A 16026-nucleotide genomic window follows, 5' to 3' on the forward strand; every position below is an offset into this window, starting at 1 on the left:
AATGAGGAAGCACGCAAAGTAGCGAGGGGGAAGAATTCACACAGAAGAAGGGAATGAGGAAGCACGCAAAAGAGCGAGGGGGAAGAAGTCACACAGAAGAAGGGCATGAGGAAGCATTCAAAGGAGAGAGGGAAAAGAAGTCACACAGAAGAAGGGCATGAGGAAGCATTCAAAGGAGAGAGGGAAAAGAAGTCACACAGAAGAAGGGCATGAGGAAGCACGCAAAGGAGCGAGGGGGAAGGAGTCACAGAAGAAGGGCATGAGGAAGCACGCAAAGGAGGGAGGGGGAAGAAGTCACACAGAAGAAGGGCATGAGGAAGCATTCAAAGGAGAGAGGGAGAAGTCAGACAGAAGAAGGGAATGAGGAAGCACGCAAAGGAGCGAGGGAGAAGTCACACAGAAGAAGGTAATGAGGAAGCATGCAAAGTAGCGAGGGGGAAGAAGTAACACAGAAGACGGGAATGAGGAAGCACGCAAAGGAGCGAGGTGGAAGAAGTCACACAGAAGAAGGGAATGAGGAAGCACGCAAAGGAGCGAGGTGGAAGAAGTCACACAGAAGAAGGGAATGAGGAAGCACGCAAAGTAGCGAGTGGGAAGAAGTCACACAGAAGAAGGGAATGAGGAAGCATGCAAAGGAGCGAGGTGGAAGAAGTCACACAGAAGAAGGGCATGAGGAAGCATTCAAAGGAGAGAGGGAAAAGAAGTCACACAGAAGAAGGGCATGATGAAGCATTCAAAGGAGAGAGGGAAAAAAAGTCACACAGAAGAAGGGAATGAGGAAGGACGCAAAGGAGCGAGGGGGAAGGAGTCACAGAAGAAGGGCATGAGGAAGCACGCAAAGGAGGGAGGGGGAAGAAGTCACACAGAAGAAGGGCATAAGGAAGAACGGAAAGGAGCGAGGGGGAAGAAGTAACAGAAGAAGAGCATGAGGAAGCACGCAAAGGAGCGAGGGGGAAGAAGTATCAGAAGAAGAGCATGAGCAAGCACGCAAAGGAGCGAGGGGGAAGAAGTAACAGAAGAAGGGCATGAGGAAGCACGCAAAGGAGCGAGGGGGAAGAAATAACAGAAGAGGCGCATGAGCAAGCAAGCAAAGGAGAGAGGTGGAAGAAGTCACACAGAAGAAGTGCATGAGGAAGCACGCATATGAGCGAGTGAGAAGTCACACAGAAGAAGGGAAAGAGGAAGCACGCAAAGGAGCGAGGGGGAAGAGTCACACAGAAGGGAATGAGGAAGCACGCAAAGGAGCGAGGTGGAAGAAGTCACACAGAAGAAGGGAATGAGGAAGCACGCAAAGTAGCGAGGGGGAAGAAGTCACACAGAAGAAGGGAATGAGGAAGCACACAAAGGAGCGAGGTGGAAGAAGTCACACAGAAGAAGGGCATGAGGAAACACGCAAAGGAGAGAGGGAGAAGTCACACAGTAGAAGGGCATGAGGAAGCATTCAGAGGAGAGAGGGAGAAGAAGTCACACAGAAGAAGGGCATGAGGAAGGACGCAAAGGAGCGAGGGAGAAGTCACACAGAAGAAGGGCATGAGGAAGCAATCAAAGGAGAAAGGGAGAAGTCACACAGTAGAAGGGCATGAGGAAGCACGCAAAGGAGAGAGGGAGAAGAAGTCACACAGAAGAAGGGCATGAGGAAGCACGCAAAGGAGCGAGGGAGAAGTCACACAGAAGAAGGGCATGAGGAAGCACGCAAAGGAGAGAGGGAGAAGAAGTCACACAGAAGAAGGGCATGAGGAAGCACGCAAAGGAGCGAGGGAGAAGTCACACAGAAGAAGGGAATGAGGAAGCACGCAAAGGAGCGAGGGGGAAGAATTAACACAGAAGAAGGGCATGGGGAAGCACGCAAAGTAGCGAGGGGGAAGAAGTCACACAGAAGAAGGGAATGAGGAAGCACGCAAAGGAGCGAGGTGGAAGAGGTGACACAGAAGAAGGGCATGAGGAAACACGCAAAGGAGAGAGGGAGAAGTCACACAGAAGAAGGGCATGAGGAAACACACAAAGGAGAGAGGGAGAAGTCACACAGTAGAAGGGCATGAGGAAGCATTTAGAGGAGAGAGGGAGAAGAAGTCACACAGAAGAAGGGCATGAGGAAGCACGCAAAGGAGCGAGGGGGAAGGACTCACACAGAAGAAGGGCATGAGGAAGGACGTAAAGGAGCCAGTGGGAAGAAGTCACACAAAAGGGAATGAGGAAGCACGCAGAGGAGCGAGGGGGAAGATGTCACAGAAGAAGAGCATGAGGAAGCATGCAAAGGAGCGAGGGGGAAGATGTCACAGAAGAAGAGCATGAGGAAGCATGCAAAGGAGCGACGGGGAATTAGTAACAGAAGAAGGGCATGAGGAAGCACGCAAAGGAGCGAGGGGGAAGAAGTAACAGAAGAAGGGCATGAGGAAGCACGCAAAGGAGGGAGGGGGAAGAAGTCACAGAAGAAGAGCATGAGGAAGCACGCAAAGGAGCGAGGGGGAATTAGTAACAGAAGAAGGGCATGAGGAAGCACGCAAAGGAGCGAGGGGGAAGAAGTAACAGAAGAAGGGCATGAGGAAGCACACAAAGGAGCAAGGGGGAATTAGTAACAGAAGAAGGGCATGAGGAAGCACGCAAAGGCTCGAGGGGGAAGGAGTCACACAGAAGAAGAGCATGAGGAAGCACGTAAAGGAGCGAGGGGGAAGAAGTCACACAGAAGAAGGAAAAGAGGAAGCACGCAAAAGAGCGAGGGGAAAGAAGTCACACAGAAGGGAATGAGGAAGCACGCAGAGGAGCGAGGGGGAAGGAGTCACACAGAAGAAGAGCATGAGGAAGCACGCAAAGGAGCGAGGGGGAAGAAGTCACACAGAAGAAGGGCATGAGGAAGCACGCAAAGGCTCGAGGGGGAAGGAGTCACACAGAAGAAGAGCATGAGGAAGCACGCAAAGGAGCGAGGGGGAAGAAGTCACACAGAAGAAGGGCATGAGGAAGCACGCAAAGGAGCGAGGGGGAAGAAGTCACACAGAAGAAGGGCATGAGGAAGCACGCAAACGAGCGAGGGAGAAGTCACACAGATGAAGGGCATGAGGAAGCACGCAAAGGAGCGAGGGGGAAGGAGTAACACAGAAGAAGGGCATGAGGAAGCACGTAAAGGAGCGAGGGGGAAGAAGTCACACAGAAGAAGAGCATGAGGAAGCAAGCAAAGGAGCGAGGGAGAAGTCACACAGAAGAAGGGAATGAGGAAGCACGCAAAGGAGCGAGGGGGAAGGAGTAACACAGAAGAAGGGCATGAGGAAGCACATAAAGGAGCGAGGGAGAAGAAGTCACACAGAAGAAGAGCATGAGGAAGCACGCAAAGGAGCGAGGGAGAAGAAGTCACACAGAAGAAGGGCATGAGGAAGCACGCAAAGGAGCGAGGTGGGAGAAGTCACAGAAGAAGAGCATGAGGAAGCAGGCAAAGGAGCGAGGGGGGAGAAGAAGTCACACAGAAGAAGGGCATGAGGAAGCACGCAAAGGAGAGAGAGGGAAGAAGTCACACAGAAGAAGGGCATGAGGAAGCACGCAAAGGAGCGAGGGGGGAGAAGTCACACAGAAGAAGGGCATGAGGAAGCACGCATAGGAGCGAGGGGGGAGAAGTCACACAGAAGAAGAGCATGAGGAAGCACGCAAAGGAGAGAGGGGGAAGAAGTCACACAGAAGAAGGGCATGAGGAAGCACGCAAAGGAGCGAGGGGGGAGAAGTCACACAGAAGAAGGGCATGAGGAAGCACGCAAAGGAGCGAGGGGGGAGAAGTCACACAGAAGAAGGGCATGAGGAAGCACGCAAACGAGCGAGGGAGAAGTCACACAGAAGAAGGGCATGGGGAAGCACGCAAAGTAGCGAGGGGGAAGAAGTCACACAGAAGAAGGGAATGAGGAAGCACGCAAAGGAGCGAGGTGGAAGAGGTCACACAGAAGAAGGGCATGAGGAAACACGCAAAGGAGAGAGGGAGAAGTCACACAGAAGAAGGGCATGAGGAAGCACGCAAAGGAGCGAGGGGGGAGAAGTCACACAGAAGAAGAGCATGAGGAAGCATGCAAAGGAGCGAGGGGGGAAAAGGCACAGAAGAAGGGCATGAGGAAGCACGCAAAGGAGCGAGGGAGAAGTCACACAGAAGAAGTGCATGAGGAAGCATGCAAAGGAGCGTGGGAGAAGTCACACAGAAGAAGGGAAAGAGGAAGCACGCAAAGGAGCGAGGGGGAAGGAGTCACACAGAAGAAGGGAATGAGGAAGCACGCAAAGGAGCGAGGTGGAAGAAGTCACACAGAAGAAGGGCATGAGGAAACACGCAAAGGAGAGAGGGAGAAGTCACACAGAAGAAGGAAAAGAGGAAGCACGCAAAAGAGCGAGGTGAAAGAAGTCACACAGAAGGGAATGAGGAAGCACGCAGAGGAGCGAGGGGGAAGGAGTCACACAGAAGAAGAGCATGAGGAAGCACGCAAAGGAGCGAGGGGGAAGGAGTCACACAGAAGAAGGGCATGAGGAAGCACGCAAAGGCTCGAGGGGGAAGGAGTCACACAGAAGAAGAGCATGAGGAAGCACGCAAAGGAGCGAGGGGGAAGAAGTCACACAGAAGAAGGGCATGAGGAAGCACGCAAACGAGCGAGGGATAAGTCACACAGAAGAAGGGCATGAGGAAGCACGCAGGAGCGAGGGGGAAGGAGTAACACAGAAGAAGGGCATGAGGAAGCACGTAAAGGAGCGAGGGGGAAGAAGTCACACAGAAGAAGAGCATGAGGAAGCAAGCAAAGGAGCGAGGGAGAAGTCACACAGAAGAAGGGAATGAGGAAGCACGCAAAGGAGCGAGGGGGAAGGAGTAACACAGAAGAAGGGCATGAGGAAGCACGTAAAGGAGCGAGGGAGAAGAAGTCACACAGAAGAAGGGCATGAGGACGCACGCAAAGGAGCGAGGGAGAAGAAGTCACACAGAAGAAGAGCATGAGGAAGCACGCAAAGGAGCGAGGTGGGAGAAGTCACAGAAGAAGAGCATGAGGAAGCAGGCAAAGGAGCGAGGGGGGAGAAGAAGTCACACAGAAGAATGGCATGAGGAAGCATGCAAAGGAGCGAGGGGGAAGAAGTCACACAGAAGAAGGGCATGAGGAAGCACGCAAAGGAGAGAGAGGGAAGAAGTCACACAGAAGAAGGGCATGAGGAAGCACGCAAAGGAGCGAGGGGGGAGAAGTCACACAGAAGAAAGGCATGAGGAAGCACGCAGAGGAGCGAGGGGGAGAAGTCACACAGAAGAAGAGCATGAGGAAGCACGCAAAGGAGAGAGGGGGAAGAAGTCACACAGAAGAAGGGCATGAGGAAGCACGCAAAGGAGCGAGGGGGGAGAAGTCACACAGAAGAAGGGCATGAGGAAGCACGCAAAGGAGCGAGGGGGGAGAAGTCACACAGAAGAAGAGCATGAGGAAGCATGCAAAGGAGCGAGGGGGGAAAAGGCACAAAGAAGAAGGGCATGAGGAAGCACGCAAAGGAGCGAGGGAGAAGTCACACAGAAGAAGTGCATGAGGAAGCATGCAAAGGAGCGTGGGAGAAGTCACACAAAAGAAGGGAAAGAGGAAGCACGCAAAGGAGCGAGGGGGAAGGAGTCACACAGAAGAAGGGAATGAGGAAGCACGCAAAGGAGCGAGGGAGAAGAAGTCACACAGAAGAAGGGCATGACGAAGCACGCAAAGGAGCGAGGTGGGAGAAGTCACAGAAGAAGAGCATGAGGAAGCAGGCAAAGGAGCGAGGGGGGAGAAGAAGTCACACAGAAGAATGGCATGAGGAAGCACGCAAAGGAGCGAGGGGGAAGAAGTCACACAGAAGAAGGGCATGAGGAAGCACGCAGAGGAGCGAGGGGGGAGAAGTCACACAGAAGAAGAGCATGAGGAAGCACGCAAAGGAGAGAGGGGGAAGAAGTCACACAGAAGAAGGGCATGAGGAAGCACGCAAAGGAGCGAGGGGGGAGAAGTCACACAGAAGAAGGGCATGAGGAAGCACGCAAAGGAGCGAGGGGGGAGAAGTCACACAGAAGAAGGGCATGAGGAAGCACACAAAGGAGCGAGGGGGAAGAAGTAACACAGAAGAAGGGAATGAGGAAGCACGCAAAGGAGAGAGGTGGAAGAAGTCACACAGAAGAAGGGAATGAGGAAGCACGCAAAGGAGGAAGGTGGAAGAAGTCACACAGAAAAAGGGAATGAGGAAGCACGCAAAGGAGCGAGGTGGAAGAAGTCACACAGAAGAAGGGAATGAGGAAGTACGCAAAGTAGCGAGGGGGAAGAAGTCACACAGAAGAAGGGAATGAGGAAGCACGCAAAGGAGCGAGGTGGAAGAAGTCACAAAGAAGAAGGGCATGAGGAAGCATTCAAAGGAGAGAGGGAGAAGAAGTCACACAGAAGAAGGGAATGAGGAAGCACGCAAAGGAGCGAGGGAGAAGTCACACAGAAGAAGGTAATGAGGAAGCATGCAAAGGAGCGAGGGGAAGAAGTAACAGAAGACGGGAATGAGGAAGCACGCAAAGGAGCGAGGTGGAAGAAGTCACACAGAAGAAGGGAATGAGGAAGCACGCAAAGGAGAAAGGTGGAAGAAGTCACACAGAAGAAGGGAATGAGGAAGCACGCAAAGTAGCTAGGGGGAAGAAGTCACACAGAAGAAGGGAATGAGGAAGCACGCAAAGGAGCGAGGTGGAAGAAGTCACACAGAAGAAGGGCATGAGGAAGCACGCAAAGGAGCGAGGGGGGAGAAGTCACACAGAAGAAGGGCATGAGGAAGCACGCAAAGGAGCGAGGGGGGAGAAGTCACACAGAAGAAGGGCATGAGGAAGCACACAAAGGAGCGAGGGGGAAGAAGTAACACAGAAGAAGGGAATGAGGAAGCACGCAAAGGAGAGAGGTGGAAGAAGTCACACAGAAGAAGGGAATGAGGAAGCACGCAAAGGAGGAAGGTGGAAGAAGTCACACAGAAAAAGGGAATGAGGAAGCACGCAAAGGAGCGAGGTGGAAGAAGTCACACAGAAGAAGGGAATGAGGAAGTACGCAAAGTAGCGAGGGGGAAGAAGTCACACAGAAGAAGGGAATGAGGAAGCACGCAAAGGAGCGAGGTGGAAGAAGTCACAAAGAAGAAGGGCATGAGGAAGCATTCAAAGGAGAGAGGGAGAAGAAGTCACACAGAAGAAGGGAATGAGGAAGCACGCAAAGGAGCGAGGGAGAAGTCACACAGAAGAAGGTAATGAGGAAGCATGCAAAGGAGCGAGGGGAAGAAGTAACAGAAGACGGGAATGAGGAAGCACGCAAAGGAGCGAGGTGGAAGAAGTCACACAGAAGAAGGGAATGAGGAAGCACGCAAAGGAGAAAGGTGGAAGAAGTCACACAGAAGAAGGGAATGAGGAAGCACGCAAAGTAGCTAGGGGGAAGAAGTCACACAGAAGAAGGGAATGAGGAAGCACGCAAAGGAGCGAGGTGGAAGAAGTCACACAGAAGAAGGGCATGAGGAAGCATTCAAAGGAGAGAGGGAAAAGTCACAAAGAAGAAGGGCATGAGGTAGCACGCAAAGGAGAGAGGGGGAAAGACTCACCCAGAAGGGCATGAGGAAGGGCGCAAAGGAGCGAGGGAGAAGTCACACAGAAGAAGGGCATGAGGAAGCAATCAAAGGAGAAAGGGAGAAGACGTCACACAGTAGAAGGGCATGAGGAAGCACGCAAAGGAGAGAGGGAGAAGAAGTCACACAGAAGAAGGGCATGAGGAAGCACGCAAAGGCGCGAGGGGGAAGGAGTCACACAGAAGAAGAGCATGAGGAAGCACGCAAAGGAGAGAGGGGGAAGGAGTAACACAGAAGAAGGGCAAGAGGAAGCACGCAAAGGAGCGAGGGGGAAGAAGTCACACAGAAGAAGGGCATGAGGAAGCATGCAAACGAGCGAGGGAGAAGTCACACAGAAGAAGGGCATGAGGAAGCACGCAAAGGAGCGAGGGGGAAGGAGTAACACAGAAGAAGGGCATGAGTAAGCACGTAAAGGAGCGAGGGAGAAGAAGTAACACAGAAGAAGGGCATGAGGAAGCACGCAAAGGAGCGAGGGGGAAGGAGTAACACAGAAGAAGGGCATGAGTAAGCACGTAAAGGAGCGAGGGAGAAGAAGTAACACAGAAGAAGGGCATGAGGAAGCACGCAAAGGAGCGAGGGAGAAGAAGTCACACAGAAGAAGATCATGAGGAAGCAAGCAAAGGAGCGAGGGAGAAGTCACACAGAAGAAGGGAATGAGGAAGCACGCAAAGGAGCGAGGGGGAAGGAGTAACACAGAAGAAGGGCATGAGGAAGCACGTAAAGGAGCGAGGGGGGAGAAGTCACACAGAAGAAGGGCATGAGGAAGCACGCAAAGGAGCGAGGGGGGAGAAGTCACACAGAAGAAGAGCATGAGGAAGCATGCAAAGGAGCGAGGGGGGAAAAGGCACAAAGAAGAAGGGCATGAGGAAGCACGCAAAGGAGCGAGGGAGAAGTCACACAGAAGAAGTGCATGAGGAAGCATGCAAAGGAGCGTGGGAGAAGTCACACAAAAGAAGGGAAAGAGGAAGCACGCAAAGGAGCGAGGGGGAAGGAGTCACACAGAAGAAGGGAATGAGGAAGCACGCAAAGGAGCGAGGGAGAAGAAGTCACACAGAAGAAGGGCATGACGAAGCACGCAAAGGAGCGAGGTGGGAGAAGTCACAGAAGAAGAGCATGAGGAAGCAGGCAAAGGAGCGAGGGGGGAGAAGAAGTCACACAGAAGAATGGCATGAGGAAGCACGCAAAGGAGCTAGTGGGAAGAAGTCACACAGAAGAAGGGCATGAGGAAGCACGCAGAGGAGCGAGGGGGGAGAAGTCACACAGAAGAAGAGCATGAGGAAGCACGCAAAGGAGAGAGGGGGAAGAAGTCACACAGAAGAAGGGCATGAGGAAGCACGCAAAGGAGCGAGGGGGGAGAAGTCACACAGAAGAAGGGCATGAGGAAGCACGCAAAGGAGCGAGGGGGGAGAAGTCACACAGAAGAAGGGCATGAGGAAGCACGCAAAGGAGCGAGGGAGAAGTCACACAGAAGAAGGGAAAGAGGAAGCACGCAAAGGAGCGAGGGGGAAGGAGTCACACAGAAGAAGGGAATGAGGAAGCACGCAAAGGAGCGAGGTGGAAGAAGTCACACAGAAGAAGGGCATGAGGAAACACGCAAAGGAGAGAGGGAGAAGTCACACAGAAGAAGGGCATGAGGAAGCAATCAAAGAAGAAAGGGAGAAGAAGTCACACAGTAGAAGGGCACGAGGAAGCACGCAAAGGAGCGAGGTGGAAGAAGTCACACAGAAGAAGGGAAAGAGGAAGCACACAAAGGAGCGAGGTGGAAGAAGTCACAAAGAAGAAGGGCATGAGGAAGCACGCAAAGGAGCGAGGGAGAAGTCACACAGAAGAAGGGCATGAGGAAGCACGCAAAGGAGCGAGGGGGAAGGAGTCACACAGAACAAGGGCATGAGGAAGCACGCAAAGGAGGGAAGGGGAAGAAGTCACACAAAAGAAGGGCATAAGGAAGAACGCAAAGGAGCGAGGGGGAAGAAGTAACAGAAGAAGAGCATGAGGAAGCATGCAAAGGAGCGAGGGGAAAGAAGTAACAGAAGAAGAGCATGAGCAAGCACGCAAAGGAGCGAGGTGGAAGAAGTCACACAGAAGAAGGGCATGAGGAAGCACGCAAATGAGCGAGGGGGAAGAAGTCACACAGAAGAAGGAAATGAGGAAGCACGCAAAGGAGCGAGGTGGAAGAAGTCACACAGAAGAAGGGAATGAGGAAGCACGCAAAGGAGCGAGGTGGAAGAAGTCACACAGAAGAAGGGCATGAAGAAATACGCAAAGGAGAGAGGGAGAAGTCACACAGAAGAAGGGCATGAGCAAACACGCAAAGGAGAGAGGGAGAAGTCACACAGAAGAAGGGCATGAGGAAGCAATCAAAGAAGAAAGGGAGAAGAAGTCACACAGAAGAAGGGCATGAGGAAGCATGCAAAGGAGCGAGGGAGAAGTCACACAGAAGAAGGGAATGAGGAAGCACGCAAAGGAGCGAGGGGGAAGAAGTAACAGAAGAAGAGCACGAGGAAGCACGCAAAGGAGCGAGGGAGAAGAAGTCACACAGAAGAAGGGCATGAGGAAGCATTCAAAGGAGAGAGGGAAAAGAAGTCACACAAAAGAAGGGCATGAGGAAGCACGCAAAGGAGCGAGGGGGAAGGACTCACACAGAAGAAGGGCATGAGGAAGGACGCAAAGGAGCGAGGGGGAAGGAGTCACAGAAGAAGGGCATGAGGAAGCACGCAAAGGAGCGAGGGGGAAGAAGTAACACAGAAGAAGGGAATGAGGAAGCACGCAAAGGAGAGAGGTGGAAGAAGTCACACAGAAGAAGGAAATGAGGAAGCACGCAAAGGAGGAAGGTGGAAGAAGTCACACAGTAGAAGGGCATGAGGAAGCATTCAGAGGAGAGAGGGAGAAGAAGTCACACAGTAGAAGGGCATGAGGAAGCACGCAAAGGAGCGAGGGAGAAGTCACACAGAAGAAGGGCATGAGGAAGCAATCAAAGGAGAAAGGGAGAAGAAGTCACACAGTAGAAGGGCATGAGGAAGGACGCAAAGGAGAGAGGGAGAAGAAGTCACACAGAAGAAGGGCATGAGGAAGCACAAAAAGGAGCGAGGGAGAAGTCACACAGAAGAAGGGAATGAGGAAGGACGCAAAGGAGCGAGGGGGAAGAAGTAACACAGAAGAAGGGAATGAGGAAGCACGCAAAGGAGAGAGGTGGAAGAAGTCACACAGAAGAAGGGAATGAGGAAGCACGCAAAGGAGGAAGGTGGAAGAAGTCACACAGAAGAAGGGAATGAGGAAGCACGCAAAGGAGCGAGGTGGAAGAAGTCACACAGAAGAAGGGAATGAGGAAGCACGCAAAGTAGCGAGGGGGAAGTAGTCACACAGAAAAAGGGAATGAGGAAGCACGCAAAGGAGCGAGGTGGAAGAAGTCACAAAGAAGAAGGGCATGAGGACGCATTCAAAGGAGAGAGGGAGAAGAAGTAACACAGAAAAAGGGCATGAGGAAGCACGCAAAGGAGCGAGGGAGAAGTCACACAGAAGAAGGTAATGAGGAAGCATGCAAAGGAGCGAGGGGGAAGAAGTAACACAGAAGACGGGAATGAGGAAGCACGCAAAGGAGCGAGGTGGAAGAAGTCACACAGAAGAAGGGCATGAGGAAGCACGCAAAGGAGCGAGGGGGAAGAAGTAACAGAAGAAGAGCATGAGGAAGCACGCAAAGGAGCGAGGGAAAAGAAGTAACAGAAGAAGGGCATGAGGAAGCACACAAAGGAGCGAGGGGAAAGAAGTCACACAGAAGAAGGGCATGAGGAAGCACGCAAAGGAGCGAGGGGGAAGTTACACAGAAGAAGGGCATGAGGAAGCACGCAAAGGAGCAAGGGGGAAGAAGTCACACAGAAGAAGGGCATGAGGAAGCACGCAGAGGAGCGAGGGGGAAGAAGTCACACAGAAGAAGGGCATGAGGAAGCATGCAGAGGAGCGAGGGAAAATAAGTAACAGAAGAAGGGCATAAGGAAGCACGCAAAGGAGCGAGGTGGAAGAAGTCACACAGAAGAAGGGCATGAGGAAGCACGCAAAGGAGCGAGGGGGAAGTTACACAGAAGAAGGGCATGAGGAAGCACGCAAAGGAGCGAGGGGGAAGAAGTCACACAGAAGAAGGGCATGAGGAAGCACGCAGAGGAGCGAGGGGGAAGAAGTCACACAGAAGAAGGGCATGAGGAAGCATGCAGAGGAGCGAGGGAAAAGAAGTAACAGAAGAAGGGCATAAGGAAGCACGCAAAGGAGCGAGGGGGAAGAAGTCACACAGAAGAAGTGCATGAGGAAGCACGCAAAGGAGCGAAGGGGAAGAAGTAACAGAGAAGAGCATGAGGAAGCACGCAAAGGAGCGAGGGGGAAGAAGTCACACAGAAGAAGGGCATGAGGAAGCACACAAAGGAGCGAGGGGGAAGGAGTCACACAGAAGAAGGGCATGAGGAAGCACGCAAAGGAGCGAGGGGGAAGAAGTAACACAGAAGAAGGGCATGAGGAAGCACGCAAAGGAGCGAGGGGGAAGGAGTCACACAGAAGAAGGGCATGAGGAAGCACGCAAAGGAGCGAGGGGGAAGTAGTCACACAGAAGAAGGGCATGAGGAAGCACACAGAGGAGCGAGGGGGAAGGAGTCACACAGAAGAAGGGCAAGAGGAAACACGCAAAGAAGCGAGCGGGAAGAAGTCACACAGAAGGGCATGAGGAAGCACGCAAAGGAGCGAGCGGGAAGAAGTCGCACAGAAGGGCATGAGGAAGCACGCAAAGGAGCGAGGGGGAAGAAGTAACAGAAGAAGAGCATGAGGAAGCACGCAAAGGAGAGATGGGGAAGAAGTCACACAGAAGAAGGGCATGAGGAAGCACACAAAGGAGCGAGGGGGTAGGAGTCACACAGAAGAAGGGCAAGAGGAAGCACGCAAAGGAGCGAGCGGGAAGAAGTCATACATAAGAAGGGCATGAGGAAGCACGCAAAGGAGCGAGGGGGAAGAAGTAACAGAAGAAGGGCATGAGGAAGCACGCAAAGGAGCGAGGGGGAAGAAGTCACACAGAAGAAGTGCATGAGGAAGCACGCAAAGGAGCGAGGGGGAAGTAGTCACACAGAAGAAGGGCATGAGGAAGCACGCAGAGGAGCGAGGAGGAAGAAGTCACACAGAAGAAGGGCATGAGGAAGCATTCAAAGGAGAGAGGGAAAAGAGGTCACACAGAAGAAGGGAATGAGGAAGCACGCAGAGGAGCAAGGGGGAAGGAGTCACACAAAAGAAGGGCATGAGGAAGCACGCAAAGGAGCGAGGGGGAAGAAGTCACACAGAAGAAGGGCATGAGGAAGCACGCAAAGGAGCGAGGGGGAAGACGTAACAGAAGAAGAGCACGAGGAAGCACGCAAAGGAGCGATGGGGAAGAAGTCACACAGTAGAAGGGCATGAGGAAGCACGCAAAGGAGCGAGGGGGGAGAAGTCCCACAGAAGAAGGGCATGAGGAAGCACGCAAAGGAGCGAGGGGGAAGGAATCACACAGAAGAAGAGCATGAGGAAGCACGCAAAGGAGCGATGGGGAAGAAGTCACACAGAAGAAGGGCATGATGAAGCACGCAAAGGAGCGAGGGGGAAGGAGTCACACAGAAGAAGGGAATGAGGAAGCACGCAAAGGAGCGAGGGGGAAGAAGTCACACAGAAGAAGGGAATGAGGAAGCATGCAAAGGAGCGAGGGGGAAGAAGTCACACAGAAGAAGGGAATGAGGAAGCACGCAAAGGAGCGAGGGGGGAAGAAGAAGTCACACAGAAGAAGGGCATGAGGAAGCACGCAAAGGAGCGAGGGGGAAGAAGTCACACAGAAGTGAATGAGGAAGCACGCAAAGGAGCGAGGGGGAAGAAGTCACACAGAAGAAGGGAATGAGGAAGCACGCAAAGGAGCGAGGGGGAAGAAGTCACACAGAAGAAGGAAAAAGGAGCAAGCAAGAAACATCCAGCTAGAATAGGATACAGGGGTAAGAAGCAAAAACAATGCAACACACAGCGGTGAGAGAGCGGTGAGAGAGCGGGCAGAGAGGGCGAGAGACAAAGTGGACACAGTCATGGTGGGGCGACAAAGTGGATACAGAGACAGCGGGGCGAAAAACAAAGCGGTCACAGACGGCAAGGCAAGACACAGACAGCGGCAACAGACAGATCAGGCAGAGACGGCGGGGCGAGAAATAAAGAGTACAGAGGTGGCGGGGGAGAGTAGGAGGCACAGGCGAGGAGGGCAGAGGACCGGCCGTACTCAGGACCCTGCCTAGTAACACCCCAAATGAGAAGGTGGAGGATCTGACGCCAGAACTTCATGCAACACAACAACCGTAACAGAGCAGCTAGAATGACTGTGGGGAACGGGGGTCCGGCCAGCAGCATGAGCACAGGAGGTCAATGCCCCCCAATCATACACACTACGTCCAGTACAGGCAGGGGGGATATAATGTCTTGAGACCCCAGCACATACCCGCTGCTAATCTTTAACCCTCCCGGAGATCGATGAGGATGGAGGAAACATAAAACATGGCAGCAACAGCCGAAGCAAAGACCATGAAAAGGAGAAGAGACCGGAGATGATGGGTCACTACAGTCAGGAAGGTTAGAGGCGAAGGAGACGAGGGGGAGGGTCGGAGGCGAAGGAGACGAGGGGGAGGGTCGGAGGCGAAGGAGACGAGGGGGAGGGTCGGAGGAGACGAGGGGGAGGGTCGGAGGCGACGAGGGGGAGGGTCGGAAGCGACGAGGGGGAGGGTCGGAGGCGAAGGAGACGAGGGGGAGGGTCGGAGGCGAAGGAGACGAGGGGGAGGGTCGGAGGCGAAGGAGACGAGGGGGAGGGTCGGAGGCGAAGGAGACGAGGGGGAGGGTCGGAGGCGAAGGAGACGAGGGGGAGGGTCGGAGGCGAAGGAGACGAGGGGGAGGGTCGGAGGCGAAGGAGACGAGGGGGAGGGTCGGAGGCGAAGGAGACGAGGGGGAGGGTCGGAGGCGAAGGAGACGAGGGGGAGGGTCGGAGGCGAAGGAGACGAGGGGGAGGGTCGGAGGCGAAGGAGACGAGGGGGAGGGTCGGAGGAGACGAGGGGGAGGGTCGGAGGCGACGATGGGGAGGGTCGGAGGCGACGAGGGGGAGGGTCGGAAGCGAAGGCGACGAGGGGGAGGGTCGGAGGCGACGAGGGGGAGGGTCGGAGGCGACGAGGGGGAGGGTCGGAGGCGACGAGGGGGAGGGTCGGAGGCGACGAGGGGGAGGGTCGGAGGCGACGAGGGGGAGGGTCGGAGGCGAAGGCGACGAGGGGGAGGGTCGGAGGCGAAGGCAACGAGGGTCGGAGGTGAAGATGAGGAGGGTCGGAGGCAAAGATGAGGAGGGTCACGCGTGAAGTTAATACACAAGGATTATGCATCTGGGGATTCTCAGTGACTTATGCACAGCGGATGATGGGAGTTACTCACCAATCTTCCAGGAGATGTGAGGAGCCGGGGGCTGTAATCTGTGGACAGAGGTAAACATAAGTCACAGTCACCGGCCCCATTAGCGCTTCCTGTGGTCACACCGCAGGCACTTACCCTCCAGCGGAGTGGGTGATGGGGTGGGAGCCGGCGACGGGGATTCTGCCAGCTGCTCCAAAGTGCTGCGCTTTCTACCTTCCTTGGAGCGAGCGATGACTACCTGCGCCTTCAGAGCGTCCTGCTCCAGAGACTTCATCCTGAAACATGGGAGTCCTGTGTTAGAGGAACGGCGTGCAGCACGGACCGTAACGCCGAAATGGTGCGTGGCAGGACGGTGGCCGCCATATTGTCACTGACATAACAATGATGATGTCATCACTACGACAGACGCGTGAAGCAGATTTAGCTTTTGTATCACGATGACGACTGATGGAGCAAATACTGTACATATCTCTCATGCAACATGTCCACTCATGCACCACCTAAAAGTTCCTTCAGGAAGTTTTACAGCTCCTTAAAGGATCTCGGTAGTGACCGTCTGCAGTAAATAGAGTAACTTGGGTGCCGTCCCTTTAAGAGCAGACGACAAGATGAGTCCAGTGCTGGCGTTTACCGTCCGGTGAGCGGATAACGGCAGCTCCGGTAGTTATGAGTACACACAGCAACAGACGGGGGGGGCCTTGGTACATGCCGTGTGCTGCCCAGTGTTGTGCATGCTGTGTGCGGACGCCGTGTGTGCGGACGCCGTGCCCCGGCTGCCCCCTGCTGGACATGCTACAAGCAGAGCACGGTGCACAGTGAGGGGGTTCAGCTCACACCTGCTGCCGTCCTCGGGGGTTCGCGGCCGCTGCTGTCGGGAGAGGTAAAGCTTCTTAGCCAAGGACTGTTCATACTGCCTAATACTGTCCTCCAAAGAACTGCCCGGAGGATGAGAGGAGAGAAAGGAGACAGAGTGAAGAGGAGAGACCCCCCGTGCATCCACCCACGGAGGGGGGA

The 16026-nt window shown here is 54.0% G+C and overlaps 1 protein-coding gene across 30 annotated transcripts in view; it reads right to left on the reverse strand.

Moving 5' to 3' along the window:
- Positions 1-16026, reverse strand: part of SCRIB (scribble planar cell polarity protein) — a 185625-nt gene that overhangs the window by 33429 nt on the left and 136170 nt on the right. For 28 of the 30 annotated variants that reach the window (XR_012320202.1, XR_012320197.1, XR_012320195.1 and 25 more), the window contains 3 exons: positions 15849-15947; positions 15148-15287; positions 15034-15071 (listed from right to left, as the gene is read on the reverse strand). Coding sequence is in view for 20 of the 30 variants with exons in the window: in XM_073680016.1 (XP_073536117.1) it covers positions 15034-15071; positions 15148-15287; positions 15849-15947 (277 nt within the window). In the remaining 10 variants the exon portion in view is untranslated. The remainder of the gene's footprint in view (positions 1-15033; positions 15072-15147; positions 15288-15848; positions 15948-16026) is intronic. The other 2 variants (XM_073680020.1, XM_073680034.1) reach the window with 1 other exon arrangement.

Source organism: Phyllobates terribilis, unplaced genomic scaffold (genome assembly GCF_046119375.1).
Source record: "Phyllobates terribilis strain yellow unplaced genomic scaffold, ASM4611937v1 Scaffold_4__5_contigs__length_816908805, whole genome shotgun sequence".
NCBI lineage: Eukaryota > Metazoa > Chordata > Amphibia > Anura > Dendrobatidae > Phyllobates > Phyllobates terribilis.